General features: G+C 39.0%; 1 protein-coding gene across 2 annotated transcripts in view; it reads right to left on the bottom strand.

The window, feature by feature from the left end:
• tbck (TBC1 domain containing kinase) overlaps positions 1-21,552 on the bottom strand; it is a 44,905-nt gene that overhangs the window by 5,541 nt on the left and 17,812 nt on the right. For both annotated transcript variants that reach the window (XM_020628917.3, XM_020628916.3), the window contains exons 23-25: positions 16,092-16,264; positions 5,013-5,176; positions 1,596-1,755 (exon numbers count right to left, since the gene is read on the bottom strand). In XM_020628917.3, coding sequence (XP_020484573.3) covers positions 1,596-1,755; positions 5,013-5,176; positions 16,092-16,264 — 497 coding nt within the window. The remainder of the gene's footprint in view (positions 1-1,595; positions 1,756-5,012; positions 5,177-16,091; positions 16,265-21,552) is intronic.

Here is a 21,552-nt window from a genome sequence, read left to right as displayed (position 1 = left end):
TCTAAAATTTACTATAAACGACACATGTTTATATCACCTGACAACCGAAGTTAACAGCGCTATTAAAATAAATTGTGAGTTTTGGGCTCTTGCGACCCTCATACAACAAATGGGACACTATTTGATATCACTACAAACGGAGAAGTCCCTGCTGGTGTTACGGTTTAAAGAGTGACCATGTTATCTGGTGACTTTCAGCTGAATGCGTGACGTCATGTGAAAGCTTTGAATTGAAGAAGGTTTGACTTAATAATGGCGCTAGATGTGAAGTCAGAGGTTTCAGGAAAAAATCAAATGCCCGATAGGCTAATTGACACCCATTATATTTCCTTTCTGGGGTAACACCAATGTTAAACTTTAAGGTCCAGCTAAATAGTAAACCTCATTATACACATCAAAAAGACAACGATACATTTCACATATTCTGCAGGTAGACTTTGGACCTGCTAGTTTATCTTGTCCATGCTGAAGGGTTAGGGTTAGACAACATGTCCGTTGTGTCCTTGGGCAAGACACTTAACCTTGAATTGCTTCAGTGGTGGTGTATGAATGGATTAGTTACTTCTGATGGATGATACTACATAGCGATCACTACCATCAGTGTGTGAAAGCGTACAAATGGGTGGGAGTGACATGTGGTGTAAAAGCGCTTTGAGCAGTCGGGAGACTAGAAAAGCGCTATATAAGCTCAAGTCCATTTACCATTTACAGTAGGAGATTAGATAAGTGCAGTAGTGTCATCAGTTTTGCAGGTAGTTGATCATAACCATGACATAGCACTTATTAATTTGTAGAGGATGATTCTATATAATGAATTCAAATAATTGAAAAAATGTTTATAAAATGTTCCCCTAACGGAGCGCACCTGAGAACGTGTTTACACAGTGCACGGGATACCCTGTTGGCACTTTACACACCCAGATGTGTTGAGGTATTTTACTGAGAACACTTCAACCACGAGGTGATGCTGGAATAAAAGCGGGAGGAAAAAAGTTAGTATATACTGTCTTTTAATCTGTATTTATCATTAAATAGTGACTATGCAGGAAACAGTTTGATAATTCCGTCTGAGTCAAACCCGCCCACATGGAGCAGTGGTGCTTGCTTGGTTTAAAAATGCATCAATAAACAGGGAGGGAGCTTATGGATTAAGAAGCAGCATGGGGCACTTTCACAACACCAGGAAGTATAATGTTACCCTTGTTTATCTAAATCTGCTTTAACTACTGCCCCCCCTCTCTTTTCTGTCAATGATGATAAATAACTTGAATACATAACTCAAACTCAATATCCAAGGCACATTCAAACAATAATGGTACCACTTTACGCCTGCCAGAGATATCATTAAAGCTGATTACATTGTCTCACAGAAAAAGCACTGACCTTGACAACACAACGAAGAGCTTGTAATATCTCAATAGAAACCAATACAATGCAAATCTTTGGTATGTATATATATATATATATATATATATATATATATATATATATATATATCAGAGTAAAAACATTCAGTGATTAAATACTGTGTGTGTATGGCTGTGCTGCACACAGGTGTGTGTGTATGTTTTGTGTGAGTGTGTGTGCCCTCTCACCACAGCAGCACTCTTCATGACGTGACTAATGACCACGATGACTCGTCCTCTGTAGTTCTGGAGGGTTCCTGTCGCAGGACACTGCAGCAGCTCGCTGTCAGCGCCGAACGCTGAGCTGAAGGGGATGTTGATGCTGCCGGATATATGGCCTCTGCTGAAGCTAGGGACAGCGGGGGTTAAGGAGCAGAGCTTTCACTGACTGGGACCGGGGTGAAATAATGACATGGAACCTTTTTTTTTTTTTTAAATTGAGCTATACCTCGAAAATTCATAGGAACCAAATATATCCTGGAATGACAGATATGCAACAGACGGGAGGAAACTATATCAAGCCTGCACAATGATACCGTTATTAGAGAGCGTATTATACAGCTTATCAAACCGAGTCCTAATTCAAACAGTACGTAAGGCGAGCTTTGAGAAAGCAGGGAAAAACTGGCTGTTAAAGCAGTCGTGAGGAAAGGAGAATAAAGAAAAAGATAAAGGGTACATAATGAAAAAGAAATCAAGAGAAAAGAAAAGGAGAAAAGGAAAGGGAGTAAAAAAAGCCTTGGTGAGGGAAAGTATCAGCACAGGGACAGTGTTATATAATTGAAAGATAGCTCTGGCGAAAAGGAGATTGTCCTGTTCCTTCGAGTGTAACTATTGCCATTATGGCTTCATACTTTACGATAAGTGGTGCTCAGCTCCTTCTCTGTAAAATCACAGTGTTCACTAAATCACATCGAGTGCCACAAGAACATTTAGAGTCAGTATATTACATAATCCAGTGTATAGCCCTCAATCCCATTGGAGTAGAATCCGCCGATGAACTACGAGAGGCACATGCCAGTTGTTTCACGACCGAGATGAATCGCTGAATACCTTCACAGCTAAATCTAGATTGGCCTGATTATTTCACAAAGGTCTTAATCTAATCCACTTTCGTGACCGCAGACACCCACAACACAGCTTTGCCTGGGATCATAATAAAGGTGAACAAAGGTTGCCAAATCCTGTGAAAGTGGTCAAATCCCTTTCGTGCATGAGAGTTTGCCTGAGGAGCCTCTGTCTATCAGGAGGCTCCAGTCCAGGAAGGAATTCCCCACTATAATCACTAATCCTTATTGATTAATGGCTCTTTAACCCTTCTTATTATCGTTCTCATTCCACTAACGACCTGAGGGGTTGAGGCTCACTGCTTCAGGACCTCTTGTAAAGGCAATGTTTTTGGAACACTATATGCCCTGGTCCTTACTTTAAAAAACTGCAAAAGAGAAATAGATTCTTGAGCATAATTGTGATTCCGTGCAGAGTGCTAAAAAGGTGCATGAAGAGGCCTTTAAATGCACCAAGCATTATAATCTTAAATTTTCAATCTAAGGGGCTTACAAGAGAATTGGTTTATATAAGAGAGCTGCTCTTTCTCCACCAACTGAATGTGTGCTATTACTGTCCTGAAACTCCCACTTTAACTTTTCTTAAGTTAAGGAAAAACAGCTTTAAAGTCAGATGATTTAGAATCTCATCTTGTCCCACAACTTTTTAAATTGTTCTTTTGATTAGAGAGATCTCTGAGTATACAGCTGCAAAATAATGTAGTGTTACATACGCAGACAGTTTAAACAATGACAAGATTACAGAATTCTCTGAGGGGTAAAAACAGCAGCAACAATGAACAAGCTCAAGAGAAAACTAAGGGGTAGTCAAAAAAGTAAAAAGCATGCATTTTGGTTTTACAGGCTAAACTTCTTTACCATCCAAATCTCAGACTGCTCTGCGTGGAGGGGCCGCCTGGGAGGATAAGTAGGGCCTTACTGAGTGATGCCAAATCTGGCAGCAGATAACTGAAGCAGATCATCCACCCCGAATCTGCCACTACTTGCATTCGATGGGAACTGTGCGGTTTTTGCTCTCGTGGCTTTAAGTTCGATTTCAAACCTTTGCAAAACATTGGTCAAGAGGTAAGCAAGAGATTAGAGGCACAGAGAGATAATGACAAAGGTTGTCCTGTATTCAGACTGCAACTGTGTACAATTTTTGATTCTGTGTTTCATGACCCTTTTTAACTTGTGTCATTCTTTCTCATGAATTATTTGATACATGTATATTTATCAGTGATTCAAAGAGGATTTCACAGACAGGGTATAAATATTGAAGTCTTGACATAACTGGGCCAAAAAGGTTCTGTTTTGTTAAAAATAATAAAAGGCATACACTTAAGGATTTTGACTCGGATCCTACAAGAAACGGTTTGGTTTACTGATGGGCCTTGATTGAAACAGGAGAGAAAAAACTCAAAGCAGCGGAGTGTGTTTGTGTTTGTGTTTGTTAGCCAGGTGTAATAAAAATATCAGTGTCAGAGGCTGTTTGAAAGCATCGACTCTAATCCCCAAACTAAAACAATACAGTGTCTCTCCTTGCCACCGAGGTCTTTTCACACTCTAACCACATGTGCAAAAAAACAAATGCTATGTGCTTTCATGAATCGTTGACCTTGTGCAGATGAGCAAATCATAAATGAAAGCATTTGTCATTATCACCAATAAAAAGATTGGTTTAAAATGTCAGACAGATTTTAGAGCCATTTATGTAAAAATTAACTGCGTTCTTTCAGAGATGCACGAGTCACAGATTTAACAGAGACCTGGCATGCATCTAATGACTTGGACCTTACAATAAACACTCTGCTTTATTTGGGAGAATGAGCAGAGACAAAGAAGAGAGGTGAAGCAGTATTTCTGAAAGTTATAATAAAGTGGATTATTGTTTGAGAGGTTGGACACACAAAGGACACATATAAGGTGTATCCAATGTTCATTTTGTCCCTGGATATTTATTATACTGACCTCCACTCCAAAACCCAAAGTTAAACTGTTTCATCTTCTTACGTGCTGTACTCTTTAAGTATGTTTCTTTAAATGTGATGGTTCTCACAGTATACTTTCAAAAACCGCAGCCATGTTGTACCCATGGCTACCCGTGAGTAAATACTTTTGCTCATACTATTGTGCAAGTAGTTCTTCTGAAGTGCTCCTTTACCCACAGCTTGCTTAAGAGTTCATGTCTTTCACATATCCACTATGGGTTGGGAGGAAGTGTTAAACAGAATGTTTACAAAGCTTATGTAACACAAAAGCTGCATGTTGGAGCGTCTTTACTGGAGTAAAAGCTTCTGAAAGCAATCTTATCTGTGCCTGCCAATAACACATATTTTAGTAATGCGATCAAAAATCTCAGCAGAGCATTTGTTGTTTTTCTTTGTTGGACTCAATCCAAGCTTGTCCAAACAAGCTCAGGTCTATTTGTACCATTTCCTGGCGAGTCTTGGCAGGGAAAGTTTAAACAACATATTAGAATAATGAAATATCATCGTTATAAGAAGAACTGTTGAAATGGAAGGTATATTTTACATGTTAAAAGATGTAGTAAGGATACTCCTCTAGACTGCGGATGTCCACAGCTATGATTTTGGGCTTGCCGATTTTGGTCCTCTTCGTGGGCCCGGACAAAGACAGATCACAGAGGTCGATTAAGTCCTCGGCTGAGATCCTGGGGGAGACTTCTGCTTTCAGGTCACACAGCGCCAGAGGCTCCCGAGACTAGAAGAAAGGAAATCACGGGAGATAAGATGAAGAGGAACTGAACATTGTCGTGAGAGCTTTCAAAGAATTTCTGCATGTCATTTGAATAATGCAATTTTGATAAGTGGTCGTTGGAAAATGACACCATAGACACAAAGAAGAGTGTCAGGTTGGATATGATTATTCTCTTGAAAGCAGGAAAAACTGTGATTGGGCTTTAATGTGTTTTATGTTAACCAGATCTCCTCTGTATTAATGAATTATATTACGCTGTTATTTCAGACAGTTGTCCTCGCTTGCTGAGGAATGGAATTAAATTATGCATTAGCATAAAAAACGGTATTACAGCCCAGAGAGCAGCACAGAAGACCATGAGCAGAGACTAGTACATGGTCCTTATCCAGTTTCAACATGCACTGCCAAATAGGTTTATTAATGCGCCAAGCCAGAGGCAGTGCTGCAGGGGACTGAGTCCTGCTCCCTGCAATGGAGAGAAAGTGTTAAACCAGCCATGTTTCCCAGATCCTCTCAATTTATTTTGCATAACATTTTGAATAAAAATGTTTTCCAAAGTCCATAATTTTACATCAAATGTTTAGTAACAAGGTGTTGTCATTAGGCATTCACGTACTTTGATCCAACTCTATGCAAATGAGAAAGAGTGGAAATGCTGCCATCTGTGAGAAACAATGAAAAAAAGCTTACTCTAATGGGAAGCTAAACAATCCACCAACAACAAATCAAACAGAATTATTGGTCCATACTTTCATTTAATGTCATTAAAGCAAAACAAAGATTCACATACATTTTAATTAGCTGAGTCCATCATTAAAACCGAAAAATCATTACAGCTTTGCAACAATTCTTTCCAATAAAGTGAAAGCAGGCATAAAGAAAGCTTTGGTTTCTCTCACCAAAAGCATAGAAAAGTAGAACAGTTTGCATACTGTTCAGCTCCCAATGGGCAATTTCATTGAAATATGGACACACATTTGGATTTACAAGATCTCAGGTATGAGGAAGATCTTATTTTTTCTGCAGTCAGTACCTGTCTTGTCCTGTGCCTGTATGCAAGTAGAGACAGATTTGACATATTCCTGATATCGAACTGCCATGACTACAAATTTGTGGTTTGTTGAAAGAAATAGCGAGTCATCTTTTGGATTTATTTTCCATTTTTCAATCCAACATTTCACTATCACTGACAAGCACAAAAATAACCCTTGTAACTTCACATATCAACCTTCCAATAAACACTACCATACACATTATATTCACTTTAGATTGTGTTTTGTGCCAGTGGCACAGTGTTTTTGATGCTTTGTTTGGTGGAATACTGAGCATAATAAGCTATTTCTATCTGAACTTGTTTCCATCGGGAAAATGTTTAGTAGAGTTTATGATGGAGCTAGATCCTTTATCATTGTGCTTGGTGTCCAACTTACTGTAGTTAACCAGGGTCTAAACAAAACAAACATAAGGGTTTTTTTTGACCAAACAGTTCTGGGGACTTTTTGAAGAGGAACTATCCACAAGGGAGTTCCCTGAGAACTTCACAACATGGGGACTTTTTTTCTGTCTGCCTTCGTACCAGCATGGTACCTACTCTGAAGCAGGAACTAAAAAGGTTCCTCTAAATGGGGTTCTAGGAACTAAAATAGTTCATAGTTCCTGTAGTGTGGTGTGGAACCTCTAAAAGAGAGGGAGGGTTCCAACAGATCCTCGAACTATAAAATAGTTCCTAAGGTCAGAAAAAGCTGAAAGTCATTACAATGGTGCACTTTTTGTTGAAAAATAATGAATTTCAATGATTTTTTTTTAAAGCTGAGGCTTTGTAGCAGCATAGTGTTTTTTTATCTTTCCTCCCATGTATGCTGTGTTATTATGCAATCTTGTGCGGAATGGGCAATGTGCAATCTCGTTTTTAATTGGCACTTGTTTCTCTGTTTAGATGTGGATTGTTGTTTGTTTTTGTTGTTTTACTGAATTAATGACTGTGGAGGCAGCTGATTGGGTGCAGAGCAAGACAAATTTCCCCAAGGGGAAATCATATCATAATGTGTCGTAATGAACGTATCATATCGTATCGTCTTGTTTTATTCTCTAAAATATCAATTGATGGGTTGAATTATGATGCATGAGCCCACCCACACTATGAAACACAGCAGGAAACCAATTTATTATAGGACTCACAGATGACAACGTACATTTCATCCTACATTTCAGCTCTGCAGAGATCACAGAGACACTGACCAGTCTTCACTTTGATAGCAACTTAAAAATCATTGCAGCACACAGTGATTCCCTAGCATTAGCCTTTACACTAAAATGACTGCTTAACAGATGTATGACTCCGCCAGCCAGTAAAGCTGCAGTTTAAACCCATTACTTTGTCCTATAAAATGACAGGGTAAGTACGACCGAGACCAGGGATGGGGAAAATATTTACAGGAGAAATAAAATAATCAAGATCACTTATTTTCTCTCTTTCTTTTTTTTTCTCTGTAGAGCCTGAGATTGGCAGTAGACTTTTTAGTGACAGGAGAATGGACAGGTACACAATTGTCAAGGCGCTGTTTGATATTGGTTTCATGACATTGCATTGGAAGTGAAGTAACAGTGAGATATTGAGTATTGTTAACTTATTACTATTTCTATGCTGATTATCAGCTGTAATCAAAATTGCATCGTAGACATATGATTTACTGCACATACTAGACAACTACTTCTATCACTACTACGGCTACTGGAGGGCGATGAGTCAACCAGTCAAGCTATTTGTTCAGGTTGTTGTGTTGATTGTGTTCTCATTGCAATCGAAAAACACACCAGGGTTTCATTGGGCACAAGCCAAGACCACCTCTTCTAAGTGATCTCTGCTTACTTTTTTTGTCTTGCATCAGAGTGCGATTGCTGTTTTCACATATGTTCAAACAAACTGGGCCTTGGAGGAATTGTCCCCTGTTTCCGAACAACTTCTCTAAATTGTTCAAGTGTGAAAGCACCCTAAGTCATGATATTAGTGTTATAATGGTACTGTCTGCAAGGCCTTCCAATAAGGTTCAGTGGAAACAGCAGGGTAGCATGCAAGGCAAAACAACAAAGTGGTGGTGAGTAAGTTCAGTCTGAGATTAAGGTTGGGACTTACCACACCTGCTCAGAAAAACCTGCCCATGCAGAGTTAGCATACAACCAACTGTAAAGTGATTGATTGATTTCATTTAGACAGTAATCCATGTTAACATCATGCATTTTTTGCACTCTTGGTTGCAAGAGCTGAAGTGAAGAGATCGACTTTGTTTATCAAATCATGTAAAACCATCAGTAAACGATGTATGTTTTGTATTTTAAAGATCTACATAAAAAAGGTGCTCCTGTCTAAGAAAGTTAATGTTAGCAGAGAAGCTGCTGAAAAATCAGCACAGCACAGTATTTTACTGATTATTTTAAAGATGTCTGAGGTGGCGAATGTGGATTTCTACGTCATTTATTCCTGATTTGTCTGAAGAAGAGCAGTTTATATACAGTCACAATAATCACAGGTAAGCTGGAATTGCTGTCATCTGCATCTAATGCCTTAGCAGTTACAGACACAGAAATATTCAGAGTGGGGTAAACAGACAAGCTGGTTTAAACGTCAGAGGGACTTACTCAGTATCAGAGTAGAAACTATAAACTACATATGGGTATCTACTTCAATGTCAGCTTTAGTTGAGGATTTACAGCAGTATTTGAATATTCTTATATGTTGTGCCTTGCTGCTTGTCATTATAGTTTTTTAACTGCAGAAAGCTAGAAATAAGATCACAGATGAATTACACAGGAAACAGAGACAGCTTAACTCCCGTCAAAGAAACTCACTACTAAGAAGCAGCGTTTATTCATTTCAAATATAAGTTGCACTCAGATAATATGACTTCAACAAGATCAAACGATATCTAAATCCAAAAGGAAAGGGACCAATCTCTTCATCAAAAGTGAAAATCTGTGTGGTTTCAGACAAGATACAGCATGTATTTCATCTGGGTCTAAACCTCCTGAGCTGGCACGTCTTTACCCTGTGATGAGAAACGATAACAGCAAGCCCTATCATGCACAAAGATTACAGCAAGTCCACAGGGCACGTAGAGCATCACATGGCACAAACAGTTCAAGGTTCAAGGTTCAAGGTTGTCTTTATTATCCCTGCAAGAGGGCAATTTGTTTTGCAGTCAGCAGTAAAACACACACATAAAGTGGTGCAGTGAGTTGTTTATTTTACTTACAGAGGAATCACCTACACAGTGTAATAGACCTATAATTTACAGCTCGACCGATTAAGCCGCCAACCGATAATATCGGCTGATATTAGCATATCAAGTGACTATCAGTATCTGCACATTTTATCGCAGATTTGCTCTAATATTTGTAGATTTATTCACCCAGTCAAATAGCATTTAATTTGAGTATTGTTGTATTAAACTAGCAGTTCTCTGTCACCAGCAGAGGGCGTTATATGGATGGATATATGGAGCATTATCACTCTCCAGAGAATCTAGCGGTGATGCACGTACATGCACAGTTACTTTCCAGTTGTGTTTGATAACTGCATTTGAGGGATCAACACAATAAATGTGTTTATCTATCCCTCAAATTGAAGATAGATCTAAGAAAGATATCGGCCGATATATCGGTATCGGATGTTTTTTCTCCCTAATATCGATATCGGTATCGATATGGTAAAATTCCATACCGGTCTGGCCCTACTAGAAATGCCAGTCAACAATCAAATGAAACAAAGGAAATAAGAACTATTTGTTACTGGGGGGAAAAAACACTAAATCCACTTTATTGCTCAACAATCAACAGGAAATGCGTTCATATTTTCTCTGATGTTTTTCTAAACACATGGCACACACACAAAGTAGTTGAAAATAAAATGGGTCCGTCACTCTGCCTTCAGGGAATGCTTTTAAAAGATTACTAACTGGAGTCACAAAAACGCCTTTCAAGAACAGGGTATAAACTCAACAGAAGAGTGCAGATAAGCAGTTGTTATGACAACCGCCCAAAGCTAATCTCTTCTGTACATATCATTTAAAAATAACAAAGTGATACATGGGGTGTGCAGTCAACATGCTGTGTTTGTTAAGGGGGAATTCAGAAACCTTCTGTGGAAGGTAATAAGCTAGGTTAGAATCTTTCATCACGAGATAAATCTGATCTGACTAATGATTCAGAACACAGGTTTTCATTGTGTTGTTCAGCAAAGTTGAGTAGCAGAACCTAAAGGACCGGTAAAGCACTAAATGTCTCTCTTTTGCCACGAATAGACATAAAGGTCTCAATATACACACAATGTAGTGACAGAAATAGTCAGAATATGCAGCCTGTCATTGCCCGCGGCTAATGGAGCTCTGTGTGGTGACTTAAATGTCATGATGAGCAGTGTGTGCCAGCAGAGTGTGGCTTAATGACACATTCACATTTGACTGGTCTGACAGTGACAAGGCTGAACTGGAGCCGCTGATAAGCAGACACAAATCCGCCACATTGGTGAGTGTCAGGGTGTGAGGTGTCATAAAAATGCTCCTGGTACATAGTTGCCAAAAAAAAAAAAAAAAGGAAAATTAAAATATATGTATTTTACGTATTTTACCAGAAGGATATGATAAAGCTTGGTGACAAGGTCAATGATTCATTTAAAGTGCAGTTACAGTGTGTGTTTTAAACTGTGCTGAGATTTACACATATCAAGCAGCACTTATATGGTGCTTGAGCATAATTTAGACTAAAGAAGCCTTTTTTCTGCTGAGTCTGCGGTGAGGCAAGAGAAGCAGAGCATAATTGAGGCCATGATCTGAGAAAAATGCTGACAACGAATAGCGCACACACACACACACACAAATACACACACAAACACCCATTTCTACATGATGGAGGAGGATTTCAAAGCAAAAAATCTTCACAGCTTTTTATACATTTTCTGTTTTAGTTTCTTTTCTTTTTTTTCACAGAACACCTACCATTATTGCTCGGGCATGAATGGTTTTTCTCAGAAGGTTCACAAAGAGTGGCCTCCTCTAATGAAAATTCATTTCTAGTTTCGCTGACAAAAGACAGAATTTGAGACCAGACGTGCACTTTGACAGCCGGGATACAGTGGCTGAAATATAATGCCGTTTTGGTGTCTTAGAAGCAACGTTCTTTGTACTTTAGTTTGTTGACTCAAATACTCAGTGACAAGATGACACCACAGCTTTTCACCGTTTTTAGTCATTCATCCTTTCTCTCTGCTGATCTGGCGTCTGGACTTAGTGACAGGGTTCTGAGCAAGGTTATTCTAGAAGTCCCTCTCCACCGTAAGGTTTTCAAATGCCTGTTGAGGGATCATGAGGCACTCCCCAGGCCACATTAGTTAAATAATCCTTCCGGTAAAGTCTAGGTCTAGTTTCCCCGGTTTAACTTGCCTAGTTAATCTTTACAGGGAGGTGCCCAGGTCAACCAAATCCTAAACTTAATGTCAACTCTTCTTTCGAAACAAAGGAGAAGCAGCTCTAGCCTGAGCTTGCCCTGGATGTCCAAACTTCTCTCCCAATCTTTTAGCTCAGCAATCCTTGGAAAGCCTCCCCCCCAACCCCCAGGTGTTGTGGGACTAACTTAACATCCCTTGTCCTGACTCTTGTTGCCCATCAGTCTGTCCAATAGGGATATGTGATAGCGTAGCGTAATTTTCTAACTATTGAAACATATAGTAAACAAAAGCACACATAATGAGCTTCAAAATATTCTGTGTAATTGCAGAAGTTTTGTATAAGATTGTTAAGAATGTTATAGATGAGTCCATGCCATTTTGAATAAGCCCAGCGAAAAATCCTATTAAGGGAAGGCCACTATAACGCTTTCATTTCAAATCAGATATCCTTTACCCTTCCTAATTGGGAATGCTCCCTTCACTCACGTTTTACTTTTCAGTGCTGACAATTTGGAACCAGGGAGCATTCCTGCTACCTCATGGACATTTATTCATTCTTTGAAACATGACCTCTGACAGCTGGGAGATGGCAATGAACCAAAAAATCCTCTGATCCACGGGAGGAAGGGGGTGAGACTTCCAGACTCCTGTGCAATGTTAGTTAATTTCCATTTCTCAATGCTACTACCAACAGCATCCTTTTTATGAACTGTACATTAATTTAGAAAGCAAATACAGACAACCTGTGCATCCATGGAAAGCTTCTCTACTACGACAGTCACAGAGGGTTTCCATGACAACGCCATAGTAAGTAGAACTTTAAGAAATTCCCTTGAATAACTTCAGATTAAGCTCATGTAAAAGATGAAACAGTGGCCATTTAATTCTGTTTTTGCTATTCTCTCCTTTGTGGCTCAGAGAGAAGGAGAAGGAGAGCCTGTTTTCTCTTTTTCACTCGATCAGAGCGTGCAGACTGGGCAGCAGCTGTCCACTGAGATGGATGTCTGTTCACTTCGAGGGCTGAGAATCTGCAGACTGAGCCTGCTGGTTTGTTACCAAAGTGAGGGGCAACGGGGAAGCATGTTACACAAACATTCATCACTGTGAATGCTGTATTACAGTAGCAGCCATGCCATTTTTTTTCTAAGTATTTATTGTGGATTCAAACCACAACGAATAACCAGAGAAAAAAAATGACTATATGACGATTGTTCTGAAGTTATACATCATGAAGTATTGTTTTGTCTGATTTCTTTGTTGACATGGAAGGGAGAGTTTTGTATCTGGCACAAGTGTCACTTTTTTTTTGCTGAAACATTACGTTTTGGAAACCAAGGTTTAAAACACTTCTATTAATTACTGTGGGTCTGGTGTGGGATTGATTATTATAATTCATTCTAATTTGATTACATTTTGGCCAAAAAAATGAGACTTTAAACCACCTTAAAAGTTTAAAAGTTATCTTGACGTTGAACCCAGATGTTAAACTCCTTAAACATCATTGTTTAAAATAAAAAAGCAATGCCTCTGTGCCTTACAAAAACAAACCATGATGCTAACAGGTCTGTGCTGCACAAAGCAGCTATGGCATGCAGATAGAAAGCACCTTTGTTTACATTTTTCAGGGCAGAGGCAAGAGGAGACTGTTTTTAGATTATACTGAACAAGAGTGAACAAGATCTACAGGATCAGCAAATGATTCAACGTCAGATTGTTTTGTTTGGATTGGATAAAGTGAGCTGCTTACTTCAATACCTGTTCATCCCACTATGATCAAACTGTAAATGCACATGCATTGAACGCACTGAAACATAGAGTCATGTTTTCTGTGCATTGTGGCCAACTAAACTAATAAGATGACCACTTCAAGAAGGTTGTTCTGAGAAAGATGGTTAGAAAGCTCAAAATAAATATTTGGTGTTTTGAATAAATGGTGAATACAATGAATAAAGCAATCAGTCAGTTTACCCTGATCAAGGTGTTTTCTATACATGGAGGTGTCATTTTTTAAATTCAACCTCAGGGTCAACTGAAAAGGCTTTTTGTGTGAGCCAATCGTTGTCAGGTGAGGCTTCCAAAACACACCAAAAACCTGTTTTGCCATTGCTACAATGGTCTGTTTTACTTTTGAGCTTTCCAAATTTGATCAACAACCCAAACCCTCCTCCTCGTAGAGAGCTGTGTGTTCAACGACTGCTTAGAATTTCTTTAACATTTGACGTCCTTGATCTAGATTTCCTTTTTTTAATGACTTTAAGTGGACTCTAGATGTGTTAGTGGTCACCCCATTGATAAGAGTGACATTATAACACAGTGCACTCCTGCCTGAGGAAAAAAAAAAGATGCAGCCATGGATCAATGCCACCGCCCACCCATTTCTCATTCAGCTGAGGCAGAATGAGAAAGATTACAGCAATCACTTGGGCACACAGCAGATAAGAGCTGACAAGAGTGCTTGTGAGCTTTTCTGGACACGATGCATTCAGGTGTGAAAGACAAACAGCGCGGTGCCACTAAAACACACAAAAAAAAAAAAGCCAGTGTGAAAGACAGCATGACATCAATAAACCCTTCTTTAAACTAAGTATTGCCACTTTTTCAAGTTTATATTCAGGCTTTTATGCTGTTTTTGATATAACAGTGACAGAGACGGAAATAGGAATAAGACAGCGAGGAACGCCCTGCCAAAGTCACAGTCGCCAACTTAGAGGACAACAGCCTCTGTACACAAGTGGTGACATAACTTTGAGGCAATATGTTCAAAGGAGGAGAAATAATACAATTATTCAGGAATCCTTTTTTCCAACACTGCCTTTCAGTATGTTTATAATTATACATCTATATTTCTTTACCTTATGAATGATGGACTAAAAATGCTCAGTAACTCTTGCCCACGCTTCGACGTAGGACTGTCAAAATAATGCCTTACTTTGATTAATTGATAACAGAGAAAAAAAATGAAAGCTAATTAATTGCACTCTGAAGTCATTCATCACTGATCATACACCGGTCCAGAGTAACGTTCAACACTGGATGAAAACACATGACAAAAACTTCATGGCCTCTTTCACTGTAATTATTTTATCTTTATAAGAGCTCAACACCATCCCTGATCGACGAATAGGTTAGCCTGCCCCTCCGTCTCTCCTCTCCAGGAAACACACTGTCTCATACTCAGAACTGAAGGGCTGGAACGTGATAAGATTTAAGTAAACTGTTTCAGTTCACTCCTTCACTCTTAATAACATGAAAAACAGAGGAACGTTAAAATGTGGAAGCTAGATATAACCAAGTGGAAACAGGGTTATGCAATACTGTAATGCAATCCTTTTCATTTGATTGATATATGTGAAAAATTCTGATTGATAAATTACAATTTATGGATTTTAATTTAATCGATTGACAGCATTACGTCTATGATATAGGACATAGGATTAGTTATGTTAAATGTTAAAAATGAGAATAACTCGTAAATTAACAAATTCGAGACCAGCCTGCGCGAAAATGATGAAAGTAGAAAATGATGAAAGTAGAAAATGATGAAAGTAGAGCGTTTTCCTCTTTAAACAACTTCCTCCAAGTCAGTGTGGTTCTTTGAAAAGCCACAGTTTATTGCAGTATATTTTCAGGTTCCTGATATTTTAGGACAATGTGATGATGATGATGTGCCAAAAGCATGTGTAATTTCATATCATACATCATTTTACAGATAAACAAGGTCTTGCAAGTTGAAGTGAAAACTTCTCTTGAACTCACTGTTTTTTACCAACTACACAAGGAAGTAGCCTATTTCCTGATTAGTGAAACCTTTACTAAAGTATTACAAGATGCTCCATATTTGTCATTTGAGAACAGGCTGCTGATGCTCTTCTGATATAGACTAAAATAACGACTTTATTCTTTTATTCTTTAAAGACTTTAAGAATACTTTCATCATTTTTGCGCAGGCTGGTCTCACAACTCGTTAATTTACGAGATTATTCTTGTAAATTTACGACTCTAATCTCAAAATTAAAAAATATATATTTTTTTAACATGGCCCTAATCCTCCGTCGTAATGATATAAACAAAATGGTCAGCTAAATTGGGCGACAATTTATCCAGAGAATACATTTTAGGGAATCAAAGACCGAGGTTTGTGTGTACCGTTTTAAATTGTAACTCTTTATTCCAGAGAAATTCATTCCTGCAAGAAGAATCAATACAGCTTAACCAGCTTACTAGAGTCCCTCTGCTGTTAAGCAAAATGTGTGGCTTGTTAAGAAAGAAGAAGTGTTGATAAGTGTGCAGCGAGTCACTGTGCAAATCAGAGAGCGGTAAGACGGAGCAAATATTCATATCCTCTGATTAAACAGAACACATGGATGGTAGCAGTCTGCAGCTCTAGAAGTTTGGGATCTATATCAATCCTACTTCCACTGTTTGTCCCTTTTTGTTTCATTAATAACAGGAACCATGTGTGTGATGGTTCAAACTCACCAGGTCGGTCTTTGGCATGTCCTGGTAATCAGACGAGTAGTACGTTGCCGTTTTCCCGAAGCCATTGTCGCCAGCGGCTTTTGGCGGCTGAGCGTGCTGCCTGTATGTGGCGCTCTTTGGAGTCCAGCAGAAGAGGTTGATGGATTCCCGAACACAACGCTCAATGTCAATTTCTGAGAGAAAAAGCAGTAGAGGAATTATGAGATGACAGTGGCATTGCATAAACACTCTGAGGATAAACACTCTGTGAGGGACGTTATTGTCTTTATCAAATTGAAAGGCCGTTCAATACTTGTTTAGCAATTTGAAACCACCGAGAACATTGGCTATCTCTTCATTATTAAATTACCCGTGGCAACATTGTACTTTAAAACACTTCTTAACTTCTGTGAGAATAAAGAGCAGATGGAAAAACTGGAGTGCAAAGCAAGACGATAGAAAAAAAATCTCTCCTTTGAATCGGAGATAAATCATGAGAGATGAAATCTTTTGAGTTTTACTTGCAGACGTGAGCAGCTTGACCTTGGCATTTGGCATTGCCATAAATACTCTTAGATAGTCATCCAGCAGTGCCAGTGGCTCTTTAAGATATTAACTGACCATCATTACAATTCTATCCCCCATCTTAGCTCTAACCCCTAAAAAAAAAAGGGTTTTTAAGTGCTAAGCAAAACATTTCCCTTCATGCCTCTCCAGCGGCATCCATCTTTCTCTCGCTTCCTGCTTTGACAATAGAGAGGATTAGGGAACAGGGACTCACTGGATTAGCCGAGGATTTAGGTAAATTAGGAATTCTTTCCTTCACACTCTTTCACACTGAGAGCCTCTCTCTCTCACTGCCCTTTTTTCTTTTTTTTTTGTTAATAAGCAAGTTGGTGCTAATGAGAACTCCTTGTATGACCTGCACCTGGTCCGGCTCAAGAGGACTCATAACAGACGATGTATCTTTTCCCCAATCTGTCCCACAGCGGCATCAAGGTTAAAGGGTTGTCGGATCTCGTGGGCTTGGACCTCACTGACCATAGGTTACAAGGTTGATACTAGTGAAAAATATGCTGGTGGATTGAGATTCCTCACCAGCAGGCTCACGGGCAAGTTCAGGGAAACACATTTTCCCTCCCTAGGGCGATGAATGCTGCATGCAATCACTCCTGGTGCTAAAAGAGGCAGGAATGAAGAAGAGGAGATTGATGGCGGCTTTATAACAAGCCCAGGGCTCAGCTGGGAATTCAAATGCAGCCGATTCTATTATGGTGGCGATTTTTCTCTTTAGTCAGACAGAATTACATTTCAGTAATTATATAAAGGTGTTGATTGTGTCCTGTTGCCACAAAAAGTAGAATAGCATGATTAGTTAAGAGCAACTGGGGGGCTTTGCAGAATTGGATTGTGGTGCAGAGGAAGACAGACCTGACGATAATGGAGATGAGGACATTAACTGAATTAAAACAGAGAAAATACCAAAACCCTGATATTATATCACACACACCATGAAAATGACTCTAGATCATAAACATTAAGAAGCAATCAATGCTTGTCATCATTTTGTTCTCCCTTATTGAGTAGCTTTTTAATTGTACCGCCCTGATAGTATTTGGTGGGAGTGTGATAAGTGAAATTCAATGTCCAAGAGTTTGTTAAACCACCATGTTTTTACAGACAGCAACACCATATAACAATACTTGTGCTGTGACAGAACTGGAGGGAATGATGCATGCTGCTGAGCTGGTATCCCAATTGCTGTTGCCTTCGTTAAACTTGGATGGATCGGATGATAAGCATTTTGTTTGCACGACTTAATACGTTGACATTTCATCTGCTCTCAATGAATTGATCAATAATTGCTCACAGCTCTCATTTATCCAAAAATTCACTCCTAACCTACATACTGTAAGGTTGTTAGTAATCACATTTCATCCTCATTTTAGGTGAAGGTGTAAATTCCTTTCATCACCGCTCTTAATCCTGCATAGTATTCTTATCCTCCACAGCTTAGCAGTTCTGCTGTAACCAACAGAATTTAGCATATTTGACAATAATACCTGAACAAAAATATGAACACTGACATGAGGAGATATGGAAAGAGAGACAAGAAACCATAACAGTTTCAGGAAAATTAGAAAAACTTTGTTTTGTATAAATATAGATTACAACATAACTTTTCAATTAAGAATTATTTTCCAGTTAACAAAATTGTGACTAATCTGCAAGCAAACTGTCTCTATGTAACCTACACCAAGACTTCACTAAAACAAAGAAAAAAACCTCTGAAAAACACAAAAGTCATAACTCGGAGAAGTCAAAGTGATGTGTCATGCCTCAGCCGATCATGCAGGACTGCACCAGATACAACAGACAGCGCCAGAGACATGTCTAAGTGTCATATTTACTCAGGAATGGTTATGATTCAAAGAGGTTCTGTGTACTTAATGCTTATTTAAAAAAAGAGATCATGGGATGAAATGTGAAATATATAGAATGAGATTCAAGTCAACTGATATCAGCCGTTCAAAGTTAAATTATTGGTGTTATTTTCATGAAGTTAAGTCAAACATGTCGGCATGCTCCGACCTCCACCTCAGCTGTAAGGAGGTGTGGACATCAGGAACGCGAGGTTTACAAAGGAGAAATCCTTCCTGCATCTCATCCCATCTCCCCATGTCCCCTTTTTTCTAAACAATGAGTAAGGTCTTGTACCTGCTCTTTTAGTGTCTCGAGATAAGACTTGTTATGAATTGGCAATATACAAATAATGATTTATTGAAATCTTTCCAATGAACAAGAAATGTACCATACAAGGACATCATTCAGTGTCATTTTGTCTAATAGAACACAACACTTTGGGCACTCTTTTTGTAAACAAAATAAATTCTCCTCATTTTAATTGGATGGTCATTTAAACCTCTAAAAAAACTTTGATGCATTTAATGCGTCAAGCTTTGTTCAGGCAGTCAAAGGACATTGACCAGGTGGAAATGACCATGCCATTAGAATAAAAGCATTATCATTGGATTATAAAGAGGGTGCCTTTGAGTTTTTCTTCTTGTCTTTGACTGCATGTATACCTATCCAAAGAGCAACTCAAACCTACTTACTTACGTCCAGGAAGCACTCCTTCCCGTGCTTTTTTAAATGTCATTTTGTGCTTTTTTTTTTCCGTATGAAGTCGTAAACAGAGCAGCCAGTCACTCTGCTGAATATGTTGATTGCACCCTGGAACCACTTGGCATAACTAAAGAGACTATTATTACTCTAATGTGATGGTTCTGAATGTCATAAATGACTCAGTGTCAATCATTCTCCAATGGAAAGTTTGACTCCTTACTAGGAGTGAGTGTTGGAAGCTGAATTTGAAGTCTCAGGTCTTCTAAGGTTAGAGTCAGACGATTTGAGTCATCGTTTGACTTAGACAATAACTCCTGCTGTGAATCTGAGAGCATTCTTTAATTAGGCCTTTAAATCTCAATTATCAGGGTACTACATATACCACTAGTCTTCTATTTTTGCTCCCTCGAACAAAAATCAAGCAAATTTTATTTTTACTCTTATTTCAAAATGCTCCAGACTCCACAATCACATAAAGTCCCGACAGGCAAATGGAAAACATGTCATGCTGAATTTGTCATGCACTTCTGAGACTAAACCTTCAACATCAATGTTCCACTTCTCCTCCAGCTGTTGCTCTCAAGGTATCCCTGTGAGCCGCGTTTCCTCAAACAGTCAGCAGCTCATGGTTGTCTTTCCAAAACGTTTATAACTAAAGCCAACCATTTGTGTGCAGCGCTCTGCTCATTGGGACAGATGCTAATGTCCCGTGAAGGCAAATGCCGCTGCATCATCAGTAAACACACGGCTCCTGTCAGCCCAAGAGTCTCCCTGGACCATTGTGAATCAATGAAGTCTCCAAACAAGAGAAAGTTATAGATTATCCGAGGCCACAGGACTCAGCAAACGGGAATATCAGTAGAAGATTAATTGGGAGCAAACGGCAGGCTGAGATGTATTGCTGCCTCGAAGGCAAAATGATGCAGCGCAGGTCTTACCTGTTTCACATTGAGTTTTATTGAGGACTTTGACATGATTTAAGACACTGAACAAAAAAAAAAAAAAAATCTGCATTTTTTTTTGTTGTTGTCCATGAGACTTTGGAGAGTTGAGGTGACATATGAATGTTTTTATGAAACTCTTGTGACATATATTGACTCATTTGATGTGCCAGTTTTGGGAACTAGTGGTTGAACTTGACCTTGTCTGTAACACTTCCCTTAAATCTGCACTTCTCCTCTTTGTTGGGATATTGGCAACTATGGACTTCACAGAGTTTTGTGTAATAGGCTTGTCACTGAGAGTTACTGTCACTGGCTACATTTGCAGCCCAGAAGGAGGGAAGGATGGAAGGAGGGAAGGAGGGAAGAGTGTGTCTGGGTCACTTAAGAGTCTTCTGTCCTGTAACGTTACCTTGACCGTTTACTTTTTATCCTGACAGCTGCTAACAGGAAAAGAAGAGTGGGAAGACTTTTCTTTACTTCCCATCTAAATGTCAAACCTACTTAAGCGTCTTCTACTGTAAATCCTTTTCTCTGAACCTTAGGTTAAGTTAAAATGCATCATGCAGGCCCCTCTACTGTTTTACCGCTGTCAAATTCATCACTTATAAATATAGACTTTTATCATGTGCTGAAATTAAATCAAATGTCAATGATGACTTGTACCTGAGTGAGAAATGGTGTGCTTTAACAGAGGAAGTCAATTTACTGCATTATGAGTCACATATACAACTGATAGCTTATTATGTAAACTGTATGTAGTGTTAACATATGTTGAAATACTGATTTATTTATATGATTCTTTTTTAACAGGTGCATCAGAAAGGATTATACTAAAAAAACATGGTCCATTTTCCTCTCTCCTCCGTACCACAAAAGCCAAATTGAGTCTATTTTTCTTGTGGTGTCCAGCCAGCATCAGGCTACGTGTTGCTGGCGTTCCCACAATGCAGCTCCAGTAGTAACAGGCATGTGGAGCATGTGGAGTGTGCTCTGAAACAAATGAATGTAAGCTTCAGGACATCAATTCTGCACGACTGATGGCAGAAAGGAGCAGGTGCAGGCCACAAATCACAGAGTATCTGCCATAACTCACAATCCATGTGAGTACGGTGTGTGTGTGTGTGTGTGTGTGTGTGTGTGTGTGTGTGTGTGTGTGTGTGTGTGTGTGTGTGTGTGTGTGTGTGTGTAGGCTCGTAACTACATGAATGTAAAAAAGGGAGAGCATGGACCAACGCCCTAAACCTTTCTTTCACCACAGCAGGCACAGGGTGCTGAGGTCTATAAGAAATTGAAATGACTGTGCTATTTGATCATTCCACTTCCTATTAATTGCATCACATGCCCCGCACATGCAAGTCTATGAAACATTTAGGTAATTTCATTAAAATATTTTGCAAGTAGATAAAAGGCTA

This window comes from Labrus bergylta, chromosome 1 (assembly GCF_963930695.1).
Source record: "Labrus bergylta chromosome 1, fLabBer1.1, whole genome shotgun sequence".
Lineage (NCBI taxonomy): Eukaryota > Metazoa > Chordata > Actinopteri > Labriformes > Labridae > Labrus > Labrus bergylta.
Note: the sequence above shows the minus strand (reverse complement) of the source record. Positions and strands in the feature narration are given on the sequence as shown.